Source organism: Phocoena sinus, chromosome 8, assembly GCF_008692025.1.
Source record: "Phocoena sinus isolate mPhoSin1 chromosome 8, mPhoSin1.pri, whole genome shotgun sequence".
Classification (NCBI taxonomy): domain Eukaryota; kingdom Metazoa; phylum Chordata; class Mammalia; order Artiodactyla; family Phocoenidae; genus Phocoena; species Phocoena sinus.
Window position 1 is genome coordinate 96808416 of NC_045770.1, and position 19065 is coordinate 96827480.

The 19065-nt window shown below is 51.0% G+C and overlaps 2 protein-coding genes across 5 annotated transcripts in view; both read left to right on the forward strand.

The window, feature by feature from the left end:
• Nucleotides 1–127: 127 nt before the first annotated feature.
• On the forward strand, nucleotides 128–6048 carry ZNF408 (zinc finger protein 408). Its single transcript, XM_032638723.1, has 5 exons — nucleotides 128–419; nucleotides 725–1002; nucleotides 2211–2272; nucleotides 2494–2753; nucleotides 3818–6048. The coding sequence occupies exons 1-5, from the start codon at nucleotides 371–373 to the stop codon at nucleotides 5335–5337; spliced, it is 2169 nt and encodes a 722-aa protein (XP_032494614.1). The 5' UTR covers nucleotides 128–370; the 3' UTR covers nucleotides 5338–6048.
• Nucleotides 5384–19065, forward strand: part of F2 (coagulation factor II, thrombin) — a 35864-nt gene continuing 22182 nt past the window's right edge. The window contains exons 1-12 of one of the 4 annotated variants that reach the window (XM_032638724.1): nucleotides 5384–5509; nucleotides 6947–7124; nucleotides 7424–8008; nucleotides 8245–8463; nucleotides 12661–12810; nucleotides 13979–14155; nucleotides 14709–15168; nucleotides 15558–15721; nucleotides 16443–16467; nucleotides 16704–16754; nucleotides 18195–18300; nucleotides 18403–18539. In XM_032638724.1, the coding sequence (XP_032494615.1) occupies nucleotides 15090–15168; nucleotides 15558–15721; nucleotides 16443–16467; nucleotides 16704–16754; nucleotides 18195–18300; nucleotides 18403–18539 (562 nt within the window). In that variant the 5' untranslated portion in view covers nucleotides 5384–5509; nucleotides 6947–7124; nucleotides 7424–8008; ... (2 more) ...; nucleotides 13979–14155; nucleotides 14709–15089. Of the gene's footprint in view, nucleotides 5510–6946; nucleotides 7125–7298; nucleotides 8009–8244; nucleotides 8464–12660; nucleotides 12811–13757; nucleotides 13894–13978; nucleotides 14156–14708; nucleotides 15169–15557; nucleotides 15921–16442; nucleotides 16468–16703; nucleotides 16755–18194; nucleotides 18301–18402; nucleotides 18540–19065 lie in introns of those variants that run through there. The other 3 variants (XM_032638725.1, XM_032638726.1, XM_032638727.1) reach the window with 3 other exon arrangements.

Here is a 19065-nt window from a genome sequence, read left to right on the forward strand (position 1 = left end):
CCACTGCCCGGTCCAAACATGGCCTTCGCAGGAGCCCCGCCCACTTCCTTACGAGCCCGCTTACGTTCCCGCCTGGAGGAGAGACAGTATAACCGTCCGACTCGTCCCTCCCAAAAGGAAGCCCTTGAAACAATTAGTTCCTCTCTACCGGATACTCAAATCCCTAGTGGACCTCCGGAATTCTAAACTCGTATTGTTCTCGGACAGAGATTTGCTTCACCGCTACTGCCAAACTCTCAGTCCTGCGCACCAATGAGGTCTGACTCTTAAGATTCTTTCCCGAAAGGAAATTTGGTGGTCAATGACTGTTTCCGGGGGGAGCTGAGAAGGTGAGTCTCACTTCCGGCGGAGGGAGGCTTTCTGACCCGGGATGGAGGAGGCGGAGGAGCTGCCCTTGGAGTGGGAGAGACTGCAGTTCGGTGAGTGACCTGCGATGTCTCCGACCCTCGGCCCTGGCCTAGATACTCCTGACGTTCTCTGGTCAACTCTTTCCCCCCACGACCCTTTTCCTTCCGAGCCTGGCATCCTCCTCCGGTGCCCTCAGAACCTCTGGGAGCTTCTTAAGAGCCCTCGAACCGCCTCAAACTTTTCCGGGGCCCCCTTAGAGCCCTTACATATCTCTCAGACTCCTGAGGCCTAGCTGGACCTCGGGTTTTCTCCCTCACCTTTCCCCGCCCCACGACCTCTTGGGCCGCTTCCTCACTGTCTTTCTCTGTCCCTGCAGCCCCCGATCCACGGCTGGGCCCGGACTCAGGATGGAGCCCTTCCAGAGAAAGCTGTGCACAGGGACTCAAAGACCTCTCGCCCGGACCCACCCGAGCCATCCTCGCTCTAAAGAGCCTCCCGCGGGGCTTGGCCCTTGGCCCCTCACTCATCAAGGAGCAGCGCTTGGGGGTCTGGTGTGTTGGGGAACCCTTGCAGCCAGGACTGCTCTGGGGGCCACTGGAAGAGGAGTCTGTCTCCGAGCAGAAGGGCCATGGAGTGAAAACACAGCAGAAGGAGGTATTGAGGGATAGGGCTTTACGTCTCCGTGACTGAAAATTTTGATCAGACGTTTCTCGGTAACTCTCCAGTTTGTTGGAAGATGCAGGGTGTTTCAAGAGATAGGAGATGGTTTATGCCCTCTCTCTCAGGGACGGTCTCATCCCCTCACTTGCAGTAGCCGAGGAGGTGCAAAAAGTTATTAAAAGGTGGATTAGTAGATGGGACTTCCCTAGGTCCAGTGGTTAAGACTCCAGCGCTTCCACCGCGGGGGGCGCGGGTTCGATCCCTGGTCGGGGAACTAAGATCCCACAGGCCGCACAGCGCAGCCAAAATGTAAAAAAAAAAAAGTTGGATTAGTAGAGTGTCAGCAATGACGACGAAAGTCAAGAGCAAAGGTTTTTGGAATTAAAAAGCCATGGGGGGGCTTCCCTGGTGGCACAGTGGTTAAGAATCCACCTGCCAATGCAGGGGACACGGGTTTGATCCCTGGCCTGGGAAGATCACACTTGCCGTGGAGCAACTAAGCCCATGTGCCACAACTACTGAGCCTGTGCTCTGGAGCTGGCGAGCCACAACTACTGAGCCCACACGCCTAGAGCCCGTGCTCCACAGCAAGAGAAGACGCCACAATGAGAAGCCCACGCATCGCAACGAAGAGTAGCCCCTGCTCACAGCAACTAAAGTCAGTGTGCAGCAAGGAAGACCCAATGCAGCCAAACATAAATAAATAAATTTATTTAAAAAAAAAAGCCATGGGATCAAATCCTAGCTTTGTCACATAGCTAGTTAGATGGCATGCCTCGTTTAACTCATATGTAAAATAAAGGAATGGCCGTTTCCTTTATTTTAATTCTCCAGGATTATTTGGAGCAAAAGTTGAAAAAGCACAGGTAAAGGATTTCATTGCATAAGTCCTGAAAAACAAATTTAAGGTTGATGTACCTCTTACTACTTTTTCTGTTTGGTATTCACTGAAAGGCAATAATATGTGCGATTCAGTCATTCACCACACCTTGGGGGGAGGTGAGGGGACAGTTCTTTTGGCCTTTATTGAATGAAAACTCGAACGGCATAGTCCTATAGAGGCAGACCAGAGACCATTAACCTTCTAGGGGCTTCATCTTAGACCTGTCTCAGGAGAGGTTACATCAGGGGTTTTTTTGTTGTTTGTTTCACCCTGGTCCCCTCAAACACATGGGAGAAAGACTTTTATTGGTTTATTTCAGGACGTGTCACTAGGCCCATGGGGAGATGTGTGTGCTTGTGAGCAGAGTTCAGGCTGGACTAGGTAAGTTACAGGAGAGTATGTAGTGAAGATGTTCCTTTGAGGCTTTCTGTTGTGGCATGGGATGGAACCGGAAGCTGGCTTCTGGTTCCCACCCAGGGATCTTTGCAGTGAGTGTTCCAAAGGCCTGGGATCCTTTAGGACTCAGACTGCCCAGGAGCTGGGGCTTTCAGGGAGGGCCACTTGAAGGGGATCTCCGAGCTAACTCTTGCTCTGCTTTGCAGTTTGGTGCAGCGGGGAAGGCTGGAGGGTGAGGGAAACGTGGCCCCGGTGCGGATCAGCGAAAGGCTCCACCTGCAGGTGTACCGGGTCGTGCTGCCAGGTTTTGAGCTGCTGATGTGGCCCCAGCCTCCCTCGGAGGGCCTGAGCCCCACCCAGCCCAGGCTAGAGGAAGAGGCATCCTTGGCTGTGGTGACAGAAGTGGAGTCTGCTGTACAACAGGAAGTGGCCTCCCCCAGGGAGGATGCAGCAGAACCTTGCACGGGTATGTGTCAAATAAATGCTGGCTTCCCCAATTATCACCAAAAAAACCTGTTGATAAGACAAAGCAAAGCTTATGACGTAAGACAGTAGGGGAGAACAGTAGCATTTCTGAGAGGGAAGGGCAAAGCCTGGATATTTATCGAAATTTTGAAGTCTGGTATAAGGTGGATTTTTCAGTGTGGGATGGGGTCGGGGCTCGATCAGTATTGGGTAAGGATCATGACATAGTAGTTTAGGATTTGTGGAGACAGCAAGGCTAGAATTTTCAGGTAAGAGGTTCAGAGAGTTTGGGGATGTAAACTGTCATTTGATGCTTTTTATTAAAGAGTGACAGGTCTTTTCCTTGGAATGAACAATATAGTTGACTCTTGAACAGCACGGGGGTTAGGGGCACTGACCCTCCGGGCAGTTGAAAATCTGAGTATAACTTATGGTTGACCCTCCGTATCCGAGGTTTCACATCTGTGGTTTTGCATCTGTGGATTCAACCATGTAGTGCTGTGGTATTTACTGTTGAAAAAAAATCCTCGTATAAGTGGATCCGTGCAGTTCAAACCTGTGTTTTTCAAGGGTCAACTGTATAGATATTTGCAAGTTTTATCTTCCTGAGTTAAGTTTTCTGGAATAGTAAGGTCACACTGACAAAGACAGCAAGTTGTGTATAAGGTTTCCAGTTTTCTTATGTTTTTTCTGTCTGGGCTGGGGATGGGGATTCCTTTCTTTTCACGTGACCTAAAGTGAGGAGGTGGTGGTCTCAACTCATCCTAAGTGCATGTCTCCAGAGGGAAAACAAGGGCACTCTGGGATGGCCTTTCTCTAGAAATTATCCAGATGTCTAGACACTATGGTTCCCAGGAGAGCCTCCCCAGAAGGCACCTGAGACTGGACAGAAAGATAAACAGAGTGTGTGACTCATGTTCCAGGGAGGAGATTGGTGTCATTGCTCCCATTGCAGTTCAGGGGCTGAGGAGGAGAAGACACATATTCCTATAATTTTCTGGTGAGACCACCATGACCCCCTGCTACAGTCTCTACTAAGCCCAGCACCCCACTCTTGCCTTGCAGATCCTGGTCACCAGTCACAGCCCCGCATCCAGGCGGTGAGCCCTGGACTTAAGCCCCAAATCCAGGACCAAGTTTCCAAGGAGAGCCAGCCACTCGGCCCATTGCCTCAGGATGGCCATGTAGATGAGGAGGACCCACCCCAGACCCAGATGCCACCTGAACCTCAGAGCAGCTCCACTCCCCAGCAGGGCCCTGAGAGCAGTGAGGCCAGTTCCTCATCTTCTGCCAGGGGCCCCCAGCTGCGTGCTTACTTAGTCAGGAAGTTGCGTAGCCCCAGTGATCAACGTCCACCCAGAGCGAAGACCTCAGAGCCCGGGGCCCAGCAGAGTGGAGAGCAGCAGCACCCTGGCTTACCCGCATGCTTGCGGAGCGCCCCTGGCCCGGTGGGAGGCTCCCCAAAGCGGGGGCGACGGTACCGCTGTGCCGAGTGTGGCAAGGCCTTCCTGCAGCTGTGCCACTTGAAGAAGCATGCATTCGTGCACACGGGCCACAAGCCCTTCCTTTGCACCGAGTGTGGCAAGAGCTACAGCTCAGAGGAGAGCTTCAAAGCCCACATGCTGGGCCACCGTGGGGTGCGGCCATTCCCCTGCCCTCAGTGCACCAAGGCCTACGGCACCCGGCGAGACCTCAGAGAGCACCAGGTTGTACACTCAGGTGCCCGGCCCTTTGCTTGCGACCAGTGTGGCAAGGCCTTCGCCCGCCGGCCCTCCCTGCGGCTGCATCGCAAGACACACCAGGTGCCAGCGACCCCTGCCCCGTGCCCGTGCCCTGTGTGCGGGCGGCCCCTGGCCAACCAGGGCTCCCTGCGGAACCACATGCGGCTCCACACGGGGGAGAAGCCCTTCCTGTGCCCACACTGCGGCCGGGCGTTCCGCCAGCGGGGCAGCCTGCGCGGGCACCTGCGGCTGCACACAGGGGAGCGCCCTTACCGCTGCCCACACTGCGCTGACGCCTTCCCCCAGCTGCCTGAACTGCGGCGCCACCTCATCTCCCACACCGGGGAGGCCCACCTGTGCCCCGTGTGTGGGAAGGCCCTCCGGGATCCCCACACGCTGCGTGCGCACGAGCGCTTGCACTCAGGCGAGAGGCCCTTCCCGTGCCCCCAGTGTGGCCGTGCTTACACGCTGGCGACCAAGCTGAGGCGCCACCTCAAATCCCACCTGGCCGACAAGCCCTACCGCTGCCCCACCTGTGGCATGGGCTACACTCTCCTCCAAAGCCTCAAGCGGCATCAGCTCAGTCATCAGCCCGGGGCACCCTCCAGCCCACCCTGTATGCCGCCTGCCGCTTCAGAGCCCACCGTGGTGCTCCTGCAGACCGAGCCAGAACTACTGGACACATGCAGTGAACGGGGCGGGTCCCCAGCCCCGGACGTCTTCGAGGTCACCCTTTCCGAGAGCCAGGATAAGTGCTTTGTGGTGCCCGAGGAGCCAGGTCCTGCTCCCAGCCTGGTGCTCATCCATAAGGACATGGGCTTTAGCACCTGGGCAGAAGTGGTAGAGGTGGAGACGGGCACCTGACCACCCTCACCTTCCCTCAGCAGAGCTCTGTACAAAGACTGGTGTTTCTGAGCTTGGGTGTCTGGATCTTTCTCTTTGGGTTCCCTGATAGAGACTAGTGTATGAGAAGCAGGTCGAGGACTCCCCTTCCTGCTTATGGACGACCACTTTGTTTCCCAAGACTCTTAATAAGGTAAACCACTTCTAGATGTGAGATCTTTTTATCAGCTTCCAGGAGAGCTTGTCCTGCCACCCTCCCTGGGAACTCCTCAAGGTGCTTGTTCTTTAAACGTTGTGGAAGTGACCCTGCCCAGTGAGGTAGCCAGGTCGCAGGCAGCACTATTGCCCTGCTGGGGTGCTTAGTGCTGGAATAGTCACTCCCATCCAGCTCCCTGAAGGACAGGCATTTCCATTTGGAACCAAACGGAATGACTTGTGAAGGTTAAAAGGCCAGAGACACTCAGCTGACAAGTCTCTGAGTCAGGCATTAGATTGTTTTGGCAGCTTTTCTCACCACTGAAGGCCTGTGAGGTTGGTTTTTGTTCTGTGCTGAAGGACACCAGACTCCTTGGAGGTGGATTAGGGCGGGTCTGCACCCTTCTTTGTATCTGGCCGAAGGCAGCCCTGTTGAGGGAAAGAGTGAGGAATGAACATGTGTTTCATGTTTCATCAGCTGCGGGCCTGGCCTGTCCGAGGTGCTGGGGACGCAGCTGTGGACAAGACAGAGGCAGCTCCCTTTACAGAGCTCAGGTCTACCAGGGGCAAAGAACAACAGTAAGAGTTTAAAGAGGAGCACTCCCTGGTGCTGTGGGTGTGTTTAGTGGGATGGGTTCGCTTGTGGGCATCAGGGAAGGTGTCCCCAAGAAATTATAATGATAATAAACAGCATTTGTTGTGGGCCAGTCCTTTATGTGAGTTTATTTCTGTAATCCTATAGCAATCCTGTGAGATAGTTATGAGGACAGTCAGGAACAAAGAGCTGTAAGTGTCCTGCCCAAGGTGACAGAGCTACTAGGTGGCAGAGCTGAGATTCAAATCCACGTAGTTTAGCACTGGAGTAAGTCTCTTAACCTCCACACTCTAGTGTCCCGCATTTCAGCTGTGACTTGTTGAATGAGGAGGTGTGGGGGAAGGTGGGGATGTGAGGGGCTGCATGTGAAAAAGCCCCATGGTGAGACCCTGGGTGTGAGCCCTGAGACCAGCATGGCTGGAGCAGAGAATGAGGGGAGGGGGGCAGGGTCAGGTCACACAGGCCTTGCTTCAAGAGACTGGACTTTATTCTCAGGACATTGAGGGGCTCTTTGAAGGGTTTTGAGCAGGGGAATGATACGATCAGATTCATGATTGAAGAGACCACTGGAGAGGATTAGTGGGCAAGGTGCAGTTGTGGGGAAATCAGTTAGGTGGCTGGGAATGGGTGGTAGTGGAAATGCTGTCGTTCACCCAACAAATACTGAGCACTTCCCGCGTGCTGGTTGTTAGGGGTATAGCAGTAATAACAGTCTCTGCTCTCATGTAGTTACGTTCTGGTGTGGCAAGAGCCAATAAACAAATACATGTCAGATGATGGTAAATGCAGTGAAGAAAAGTAATGCAGTGGAGAGGTTGAATGGGGAGTGTGATTTTACAGAGGGCGGTCAGGGAAGGCCTCCAGTAATGTGACAGAGACCTGAACTACGGAGAGGAGTGAGCCAGGCTGATGTCTGCAGAAGGAGCTGGATTCCAGTCAGAGGAAACAGTACCAGCAGAGCCCAACGAGTTCAAGCAAGAGCAAGGAGCAGAGCGGCCAGGGCGGAGCGTGGAAGGAGGTGAGGGCAGGGGCTGTAGGCTGTGGGGAGGGCTTTGGGTGGACAAGTTCTCTGAGAGGTAGAAGTGACCAAAGTCAAAGACTGAGGGAGAGAGGAAGATCTGACTCCTGCTTTCTGACTTAGCAAGTTAGGTAGCCGTGGGTGGGGGGGCGGTGCGGGACAGCTATGATTTTGGCTGGGGATGGTTTGAGTCGAGGTGCCTGTGGGAGAGATCTCAAGAAAGCAGTGGGAAATGGGCACAACCTGCGGGGAGAGGGGAGGCTCCTCAGGAGAGACTAAGTCAGCATCCGATGAAACAGGAGAACCTGCAACGTGTAAGTCGCAGAAGCTGATGGAAGAGCATCTCAACAAGGAAGAAGAGGGTAACGATGTCCTTTGCTGTTGAGAAGGTTGAAATTTGCCAGTCGCTGGTGAGCTGAGTGAGGGCAGTTGGGAGCCAGACTGCATTGCTTTGAGGAGGGGGAGGCAAGAGAGACAGGGGAACTTACATTCTTGTTCCATCCTCCTTCTGTCCTGCAAATTGTGTTGTGCCGCGTGTTTCACAGATGGGGAAACAGGTTCAGAGCAGATTGGTAACTGCCGAGACCGCACATTCAGTAAACAGCAGAGCCAGGACCGTGACATGACGTGTCTTCTGGTTTCCCAGCGCTCAATCTCCGTGTCATAAGCAGCCCCATGTCTCCTGCTTTGCACTGACTTTAACCCATCCACCCACCCAGTGTGAATAACTTCTTGGCAAAGCGTCATTCTGAAACTGTCCAAGGAGAGGGAGGACAGCAAGAGATGGTGACGATGATCTGTGGAGAGAAGGGCCACACCATCCAAAGCCTGAAAAACAGCTGCTAATACTAGTTTTGAGTCAGCCAACCCCCTGGCTCAGTCTGGTAGGTCCTACTCTTTTCCAGCTCCAGCTTCAGGCGGGTCATTCCAACTCAGGTAACCTCTCAGCTGTGTCTGCCCAGCGTTGTTAGCTAACTTGGGGACATACCCATTGCTTGATACTGAACAGTGCAGGGAAGTGGGGATGGTTTAGGTTGCTGGGGAGGCCTGCCGACACCCCACAACTGTCCTCAGACCAAAACCTGGGATGTTTACCCCCCTTTGTCACATTCCCACACAGGTGAGGGACTTTCCTCTCCACTGAGACTGTCCCTGGTGATGCAGAGCAGTGTCAGATCAAAGCCAACAAATTCAAAGCCACCTGGTTTGAGCATGTCTGCTCAGCCAGCGCTCATGGCTGAAGTGGGAATGGGCATCGGAGAACGTCGTCCAACTTCCTCATGTTACAGATGGGAAAATGGAGGCCGAGAGAGAAGTCACCTTCTAAGGCATGAGACCAGTGAGTAGCAGAACCGGGACAGGGCCCAGGTCTTCTGAAACTCACTTTAGTGCCCTTAAAATGAAAATAAAGTGCAATGACTGTTCTTGGAAAGGCTGATCACTGGAATATTTTTTTCATTGAGAAAATATCTCCTCCCAATCAAAATAATTCTTGTGTCATTATAATGTTGAAAGTCCCTTTATTCCCTACTTCTCCTTTTCTCCATCCCCTGATAAAGTCACTTTGAACTGTTTGGTGTATATAGCACTGAATTTGAATGCTGCTTTTTGCTATAGAGCAAAGTTGCATTGAAAATGTTGCTGGACACCTTTTCACAGATGCAAAATTTTTTTTAATTGGAGTATAATTGCCTTACAATGTTGTGTTAGTTTCTGCTGCACAGAGAAGTGAATCAGCCATACCATACACATACACTCATCCCCTCCCTCTTGGACCTCCCTCCCCCACCCCATCCCACCCAACCAGGCCATCACAGAGCACCGAGCTGAGCTCCCTGTGCTGTACAGCAGGTTCCCATTAGCTATCTATTTTACACATGGTGGTGTATTTATGTCAAACCTAATCTCCCAATTCATCCCACCCTCCCTTTCCCCCACTGTGTCCACACATCCGTTCTCTACGTCTGCCTTTGTATTCCTGCCCTGCAAATAGGTTCATCTGTACCATTTTTCTAGATTCCACATATATGCATTCATATACGATATTTGTTTTTCTCTTTCTGACTTACTTCACACAGATGCAAATTTAAATTCACAGGGTGAGGGGACTTCCCTGGCGGTCCAGTGGTTAAGACTCCATGCTTCTATTGCAGGGGACACAGATTCAATCCCTGTTCGGGGAACTAAGATCCTGCATGCTGCATGGCGAGGCCAAAAACAAACAAACAAACAAACAAAACCATGCAGTGTGTGTGTAGCTGAGCCAAACGTCAGAAAGTGCAGGAGATAAAGAATCTTTTATCCTGATTTGCAGCTTTAATAGTGTGAAAAAAAATCTTACAATAGAATAAAATTTGATTCATGTTTAGGGACCTTTAAACAATGCAGAGCATCATGGACTAGACAAGTTCGGGTGTGGATCATGGCTCTGCCCTTAACTAGTTGCATAAACTCAGGCAAGTTACTTCTCCATGCCTCAGTTTCCTCATCCATAAAATGGGGATAGCTGTAGTATGTACCTCATCAGTGCTACATACCTGGCACATGGTGAGCAATTAATAAGTTGTAGCTGGTTATTAATAGTATTGGAATCAGCCCTCTTAACTTGGAAGACAAGCAAGATTGAGGTACATGTTGCCTACAGGTAGTGCTTGTTTGGGCAGGTCAGCATCACTCACAATAGTTTTGTACTTTGGGTGTGTGTCCTCTGGGTGTACCGTAGTCCCCCTTGCAGCGATGGCGTGGGAGGCAGGAGTCGAGTCCTGGTCCTCGCCCAACTCTCTGTATGACCTTGACCAATTAGCTTCCCAGCTCAGAGGCTCCATTTCCTCACAGTGACATGGGGAAATTGGACCAGATCAGTGGATCCCAATCTCGGCTCCACCGTGAAGCCCTTTTGGTAACTTTTTTTTTCTTCTGTGGGTCCTGTATTTAAAAAAATTTTTTTTATTAAATAGAAACTCATATTTTTGAGTCAAAATAGAAAACTGTTGATCAGGTTGAGGAAGAAATAAGGTAATTAACCATCTAAAAAGACATAATTTCAGCCAAAAGGGAAAAAATTATTTTTGTCTTAAGATAAATTTACAATTTTTGAGTTCTTTTTTTTTTAATATGCAAAAGGACAAGGCCACCCTGTAGTACATGCACAGAGCCCTAGGCTTCAGAACATCTGGATTGGGACTTCCCTGGCAGTCCATTGGTTAAGACTCTGCGCTTCCACTGCAGGGGGCACAGGTTCAGTCCCTGGTCGGGGAACTAAGATCCTGCATGCTGCGTGGCGTGGCCAAAAAAGAAAAAAAAACAAAAAAAACCGAAAACAGAAAAAAAAAACCCAGAACGTCTGGATTTAATAATATCTGATCTCCTTTCCAGCTCTGAAATTCTGTAACTCTATGTCCTGGAACATATTTCAACTGTTTTCAGTGATTATAGAGCTTCGCTTTACAGTATAATGCTGGCTTCACCCGTGATTTTGTTTGATGCCAACTTGTTGGGCAGAAATGCAACCCCTCATTATGGCCTTGTTCTCAGAGGGAAGTAGGATCTGTTTTAAGGGTGCAGGTATGTGTTTGTGTTGAAAGCAGGAATGACACTCTTGGCTGCAAGTACCACGGGGCCCAGAGAGAGTTCCAGAGAGACGGTTCCTGGCTGGGAGGCTTGCAGGGGGCCCTGCAGCCTGAGGGTGTGCTCAGTCTATTAGGACCCTGCACCCATGGAGGTGTTTGGATCCCTCCAGAGTCACATTCACAGAGGGGTGCTCTCCTTTGGTCCTCTCTGCAAAATAGAGGGTAGGTACAGTCTTGTGTTCACCCAGGAAAACAGGGAGGCTGTCCAACTAGAACCCACTTGATAATACTAGCCTCCATTTATTAAGGAATTAAGTCCACTTTTCACTGTGAATGTTGTCAAACACAGAACATTTAGAAGAATAATGTAACAATCTTGTTACTGCCTAGATTTAATTATCGCTAACTTTTTGCCCTGCTTGTTTCATCTTTGCTGTAAATCCTTCAGTGTAATCTGTAACTCATGAGGAATTAAAAAATATATAATAATGTGTCATATAGCACTTAGCAAATTAACACTAATTCTTCCATATCATTGCATATCTAATCTATGTTTAGATTTTCTTATTTGTTCTAAAATAGTCTTTTTACAGTTGATGTGTTCAAAGGTTTAAATCAGTCATGGTCATTTTATTCACTTCATGCATTTGGTTGTTAGGTCTCTCTTAGGTTTCTATTATTCTGAACAGTCTTTCCCACCCACCCCTTGCATTGCCCCATCATGAATTTGTTAGAGAAACCACGGTCACTTGTCCTGTCAAGTGTCCCTCATTCCTCGTGGTGGTGTCTAACTTATTCCTCTGTTGTCTGTATTTCCTGTAAACTAGTAAGTAAAGCTAGAGGTTTGATCCAGCCTAGGTTCACTCTTTTAGGAAGAACACTTCATAGGCAGCATTGTGGATTTCCTGTTGCATCATATCATGTAATAGTGCTGTTTATTGAGTGCTTACTGTGTGGCAGGACTTGTGAGACTTTACAAGCATAATATGCTTTGGGGGAGTAATTTAGTTTTTACTTCATAACGCCTAAACTCTGAATCCAGCTAAACCTGGAATCCAAAGAATTACAGCGAGTCAGAGCACAAAGATAACAGGATTTGAGAGCTGGGAGGTGCTCTCCACAGGAACAAAAGGAATGGTGGGGATAAGATAAAACACAAAATCAAATTTCTCAGAATGGCCTAGAGTCTTCTTGCTGGTCTTGCCATTCCTGGACTCAAAATGCCCATGGCCTCCACAATATCCGTGCTATCTCTCTCCCGGCCAAAGAACCCATGCTTGCCATCCAACCCATCAGTCTTAGCTGTGCAGACAGCCCACAGAGCCATTTGGGTTGGGTCCAGCATTTGCCAAGGACCAGATGTCTGGACATATTCAAAATGAAGTTCTCATCAGAAAAGTTCTCCCCCTAAATGGACTTGCTGTGTGTACCATTATGGCATGTAAACTCATCATCCTGATGCATAAATCCAGGAATAAGCCTTGGAAAGCTTTAACCCTTATAACCAGATCTCATCTTCCCAGTGCTTAGAGAACTGAAGTTTTCTCCTTTGGAACATCGTCTGTAAACAGCTTGTAAACAGTAGTCACGGCCCAAGACTTGCCCCTTAACGGCCATGTCTGTGCGTGAGTGTGCCACGGACTCAGCGGGGCTGCAGCTCCGAAGCAGAGTCTGCAGAGTGACCAGTATGATCTTATTTAAGTTCTTCGACAACAGCCTTGTGAAGTGAATATTGTTATAATTCTGATTTTACAGTTAGTGAAACCCAGGACCGGCCTCCTAAATCAGTGCTCTCATTCATGCTGCGGTGCTTGTCTGTCGGGAGTGATGGGTTCTGACAGCGAGGGAACGAGGGGGAAGTCAGCAGGCCCCTGGCTCCGCCCGAACCCTTAGTAGAAGAGGTGCCATGTGTTATGTGCTTTGTCCTTCTCCCTGCCAGCAACACCCCCTTCTCTTCTCCCTCTCAGGTTGACTCAGCACTGGCCCAAGCCTGTCCTCGGAAAAAGGAGGATCACCTACTTGAAGCAGGAAGGACGAAACCGCACCTCTCTTCTCTCCACTTCTCAAGAGCTCTGCCCCCTTCTCTTACTCATGGAATTTTTAAAGAAATTAGTGAGGTGAGATCTTTTCACCATTCCTCTCCAAGAAAAAAAGAAGAGTAGGCTCCACATCATTAGTCAACAGGGAATACAAATTAAAACCACGATGAGACACCTACACATCTATCAGAATGGTTGATGTGAAATGGATGGATGAGATAGAGGTTGGTGAGATATGAGCGGCCAGAAGTCTTCAAACATTGCTGGTGGGAGTGTAAACCAACACAACCGCTCAGGACAGCTATTTGTCAGAGTTGCTTATTAAAACATACGCCTGCCTTGTGACCCAGAAAATCCATCCCCGGGCATGTACCCAATAGAAATTAGTGCTTATCTACACCAGAAACCTGCATACGAATATTCGCAGCCACACTATTCATTATAGCCCAAACTGGAAACTAATCCAAATGCCCACCAGCAGGTGAACGGATAAATGAAATTACAATACTCATGTAGTGAAATACTACACAGTTTTAAAAGGAACAGACTGCTGATATGTCGATACACATAACAGGGATGAACCCCAGAAACATGCTGAGCAAGAGAAGTCAGACAGAAACAGGTATATGCTGCTGGTTTCCATTTACATGAAGTTCGAAAGTAGGAAAACTGATTTATGGTGATGGTGGTCAGACCAGTGGTTATCTCAGGGATGACTCCAACAAGTATGTTGGGGGCTAGAAATGTTCTCTCTCTTGATCTGGTGGGTGTATGCATACAAATTTGAGGTAAACATTTAGGGGGACTTCCCTGGTGGTGCAGTGGTTAAGGATCTGCCTGCCGGTGCAGGGGACATGGGTTCAAGCCCTGGTCCGGGAAGATCCCACATGCCGCGGAGCAACTAAGCCCCTGCGCCACAACTACTGAGCCTGCGCTCTAGAGCCTGTGTGCCACAACTACTGAAGCCCGTATGCCTAGAGCCCGTGCTCCGCAACGAGAAGCCACCACAGTGAGAAGCCCGTGCACCGAAATGCAAAGAGTAGCCCCTGCTCGCCGCAGCTAGAGAGAAAGCCCATGCGCAGCAACGAAGACCCAACAGAGCCATAAATTAAAACAAACAAACAAAAAAAACGCTTAGGAGTGGTTTCAACATTACCGTATGTAAGCTAAACCTCAATTTTTAAAATATATAGAAAAATAGGAATGCATATATATGTATAATGTAAATATATAAATATATATGTAGGTATGTAGGAACTGGGCCACCCAGGCATTAAGCTGATTCATGGGAGTCGAGTCCTGGTCCTCAGTTCTCTGCCAGCCCTGCCTCCCCTGCTCTGCACCGGGCCGCTCCCTGTGATCTTCCCAGACTGTACATGTCCGCAGTCCAGACCCTGAATGGCCAGGCCCGAAGGAGAGCGAGGTGAGAGCCTGTGCTCCCTGTGTTCCTGCTCTTTGGCCCTCTGTCCTAATGAGACCCAGGACTAATATTTACCTTTCATACTGCAAACTGGAAGTGTGGGGGAACTGGGCAGGGGTAGTGTGGGACCAGCATCCAGTCTAGGCCTGGCACAGGGCAGATAGGCAGTTGGAGAGGGAGGGCCCTGCTGTGGAGACCAGGGATTTGCGCTGCCCCTGTTCCGGGCCAGGCCGCATCCTGGGAGACCTGGGAGAGAAAACAGACCAGAGGGCCTGGCTCCTCCTCCCAGGCAACCACCACACACAAACACAGCTCCCTGGCTCCCAGACGAGGAAGAGTGGAAATGGGACCCTCCATCAGTGGCTGAGAGGCTGGGGCAAATGTTGGCCGGCCCTGCCCCAGTATGTCCTGGGATAAGGTGGCCACACTCATCTGGCCACACCCTCACCTCCATTTTCTTATGTGCATGTGGTGATTACAGAAATCTCCCCACTGGTTTATATCCATATAGCTACTCATTATTAAGTTCTTACTATATATTCATAATCTTCTTTAGTCCTCACAACAGGAACTCTTCCCACTGTACAGATGAGGAAACAGACGCACAGAGATCAAAACAACCATCACCATGTGTTAGGATTGGAAGGAGCCTCAGGAAGATCTTGTGACCCCACTGGCCCACGTTTGCCTGTGTCTCTGAGAGGGAGGCGCTGGATGGTAGCTACACTGGTCTTTGCTCTGGGACTTCCTCCCAGACCACCGATCCCTGGTCCCAGGAGGACCTGTCCTCCCAGATGGCGGAGGTGGACTATCTATCCACCTGTCCCCACGGCCCTGACCTGCTGACCTCTGCTTCCTGGCTGATTTCTTCATGTTGGTTCAACATTAACCCAGAGGGGTCAGGACAAGCCCTCAGAGCCCTGGGAGCGGACACACTATGGCGCACGTCCGAGGCCTGTGGCTACCTGGTTGCCTGGCCCTGGCTGCCCTCTTTAGCCTTGTGCACAGCCAGCATGGTAAGGGGGCCCTGGAAGCCGGGACAGGCTGGCGGACTGGGATGCAGGCCTGTGGGCTGCGGTCCCCTGGCTCGACAGAGAGCACAGGGCCGGCCCCTAGGTGGCTCTCGGCTCACTGTGTCCAGCTTAGGGAAGGAGCCAGGTGCTCAGGGCTGGACAGACAGTGACTACTTCTCTCTTGCAATATGGGGGTTGGGCTGGGGGTGATCCATGAAAGGAGGGGGGCTAGTGGCTGCCGTTAGCAGCCTTTCAGGTCCTGCCACCATCCTAGACACCCCCTTTCTGGAAGCCAGCAGGCAGGCCAGGCTTGCTTCCTGCCCTAAGTGGCTGGTGGTGGCTAAGACAGCCTGGGCCCCTGAGGCCACTGTCCCACGCCCTTTCTCCTGCAGTGTTCCTGGCCCCTCAGCAAGCACTGTCGCTGCTCCAGCGGGTCCGACGCGCCAACAGCGGCTTCCTGGAGGAGTGGCGGGAGGGCAACCTGGAGCGAGAGTGTGTGGAGGAGCAGTGCAGCCGTGAGGAGGCCTTCGAGGCCCTGGAGTCTCCCAGTGCCACGGTGAGGCCCCAGGGAGGGAGGGCTGGGGGTCCCTCCAAGGGGGCCCTTAGTCCCTGCAGGGGCACCAAGGAGGGGAGCAGGGAGCATCACAGCTCTTTGTTGATAACTTCATCTCTGGCCCCGTTTCCCTGGGCTGCCCTGATGAGTGGCTCAGCCTTTCTAGGAGGCCCCAGTGCCTGGGCTATGTCAAGGCCCCAGGGTACGGTGAGGCTCCAGGACGTTGGGGGGCAAGGGGGCCTCCTCAGTCTTTAGACATCTGTCTATGTTGGGATCTCTGGAGACCCTGGCCCTGGCCACATGGCCTCTCAACTTTAGCTTGGCTGCTACTTCTGTGCCACCCTTGGGAGGTGGGTCTCTGGTCAGGCCTGGGCCTAGGCCTCAGTGTTCCAGGAGCCTTTTGAAGCTTTCCCTTCCCTGGGGCTCTGCCTGGGCCCCTCTTCTCCAGTCTACCCCACCCCGGGGAATCCCTTTCAATCTTGTCTGGCCAGGGGCGGGGCGGGGGGGTGGGCGGTGGGGAAGGCGGGGAGCTCCCCTCTCCTCAGATACTCTTCTCCTCCGCGGGCTTGGGCTTTTAGAAGCAAAAGTAGAAAACTCTGCCACAAACCTCCCCAGAGCGTGAGGGAAGGGAAAGGGGAAAGTATAAGGAGAAGACAGGAAGTTTACAAAAAGACAAAACAAAACAGGATCCTACCACAGCCTCACACTCAGCCTTGTTTTTCAGGATGTGTTCTGGGCCAAGTACACAGGTGAGCACTGGGAAGGGTTTGCTCCAGGAAGGGAGTCCTGGGGACCCAAGTTAGAGGGTGCCCCACTCCAGAGAATTTTCTGATCCATCCAATCCTCCATTCCTCCACCCACGCCTCTTTCCTTCCTTTCTTCCATATGTGTCCCTTTCTCTCCGTTTCTGAATGTCATCCCACCCTTCACTTAAACCTGTCCTATCCCTACCTCAATCTCAATGATGTTTCTGGGTCTTTTCCAGCTTGTGAGTCATTGAGGAAACATCGAGAAAAGCTCATTGAATGTCTGGAAGGTGAGGAACTGACATGAGGGTGTGGGGACAGGATAGGAGGGGACAGCCTGGGAAAAGATCAGAGTAGGGGTTGGGTAGGAGTTGTGGCCCAGGGGTGGTGGCCTCTAGCAGCTGACATTGCCTTTCTGGTCCTGCGGTCAAGGATGTGTCTGCACCTGGCTCTGTGCCTGGCAGTCAGTAAGATGATTAATATTGGAGGAACAAATGAATGCACGGGTAATGAAATAATGTTTAAGGCCTCATTCTCATCAGAGCCCCTGCCCATGCCAATCAGTCTTCCCCATGTCCCCAAGGCAGAGCTTCGATGATGTCACATTCTTTCTCCAAAACCTTGAGTGGCTCCGCATTGCCCCGAGAATAAAGCACAGGCTTCTTAGCCTAGTGAATTTTGCAGGTTCTGATCTTAACCTTCCCTTCAAGCCTTATCTACCATTGCACCAACCCTGAATCCAGCCCCCCAGCTTGTTGACAGCAAGCACTTCTCTCAACAGGGCAAGATGTTTCTAGATCCTGGCCCCTGCTTACATTATCATCTCCCCCTGGAGCAGCCGTCAGTGCCTACTGAAAACCCCCCTATCCTTCAAGAATTAGTTCAAATGCCACCACCTTGCTGAGCCTTCAAGGTGCATCCTCCCTCCTCCACGGCATTCTGAATACACCTTTAGTATGACAGTAGACCCCACAACATGGAACTCTTTAATCACACTGGCTATGCTTTCATTTGTTAAGTAATTTATTCAATAGACATTTCACTAAGCCCCTGCTGTGCGTCAAGCTCTATGGTTGAGTGCTGGGGATTTTAAGAGAATCAGGGAGCTCACAGTTTCATCAGAAAACAAAAATACAAAACATCAAAGTAATTGATGGAAAAGTTCTGTTCCAGGTGCCAAGAGAATTCCAGGAGAGGGAGCATTTCATTTGCTGGCAGAATCAAGGACTGCTCCCCAGAAGAAGTAGAGTTTTACTTGGATTTGTGGGATGCACTGATGAATAAATAGGAAAGCATGGCCAAGGCAAAGGAAAGAGCACGTGCAAAGGCCCTTAGGCACGAGGAGCTAAGATAACAGGACACCTAGACCAGGGCCAGATTCGGAGAACCTTGTTCACTTTTTCATTCTGCTGGCTATGAGGAGCCACTGAACATTAGCTCTATGAGGGCAGGAACCTACTTGGCTATGACTGTCTTATTCATTGCTGTGTCCTTAGTACCTGGCATACTGCCTGTCACATGGTTGTCACACAGTGGGCACTCAGTGAATATTTGGTGACTACGGTTAAATGTATTGTAGAGCTGCTGGGTACAGAGGAAGTGCTGAGTAAATGCAGGTTAAGGGTCACGGACCAGAGGTAGCTTGGAGGGGATGGACCGATAGAGCTCTACTAGGAGAGAAGCGGGGACAAATCCTCAGTGTAGGAGACCTGGGCTGGGGGTCTCTGCAGGTAACTGTGCCGAAGGTCTGGGTATGAACTACCGAGGGAACGTGAGCTTCACCCGGTCAGGCATCGAATGCCAGCTGTGGAGGAGTCGCTACCCACATAAGCCGGAGTGAGTGATGGGCAGGCCTGTCTGCCAGGGGTCTGAGAATAGGGGGTGAGGAGACACTGGGGGTGGGGGAGACGCCTCCTGCTGAGCAATTTTCTGTTCCAGAATCAACTCTACCACCCACCCTGGAGCTGACCTGCAGGAGAATTTTTGCCGCAATCCAGATGGCAGCATCACTGGGCCCTGGTGCTACACGACGCTCCCCACTGTGCAGAGGGAGGAGTGCAGCCTCCCTGTCTGCGGTGAGCTGGGGGAGGTCAGGTGGGCGTGGCCAAGGCCACGGGTCTGCATGGGCCTGGCAGCACAGGATGGGAATCAAGATCCTGGCTCCCTTTGAGCTGGTGTTAGTTACTGACGACCTATTTGAGCTTGTTGGTGAGTGAAGTCAGGAGACCAGAGAGAGTTAGCTTCCAGCCTCCTCCCCTCCCTCCACAGCCTTTGCTTCCTTATGATCCAGGATGTGGCCCATTCTAAATATGCTTTACTTCCTGCTTGAGGCATTCTTCCCCCTTCCTAACCATTTCAGTCCATGTACCCTTTGCCGAGCATCACAGAGCAAGCCTCGTACAGTCCAGCCCTGCATGATTCTGTCATCATTATTTCCCATGATGTGTCAGCTAGCTATAGCCATAATAATGCTGCAAACCCCACAAAGTCACAAACAGCCACAAAAGCTGGGGGGCATACACCGATAAGCATTTCTTTCTTTATTTTTTTGACGTGGACCATTTTTAAAGTCTTTATTGAATTTGTTACAGTATTGCTTCT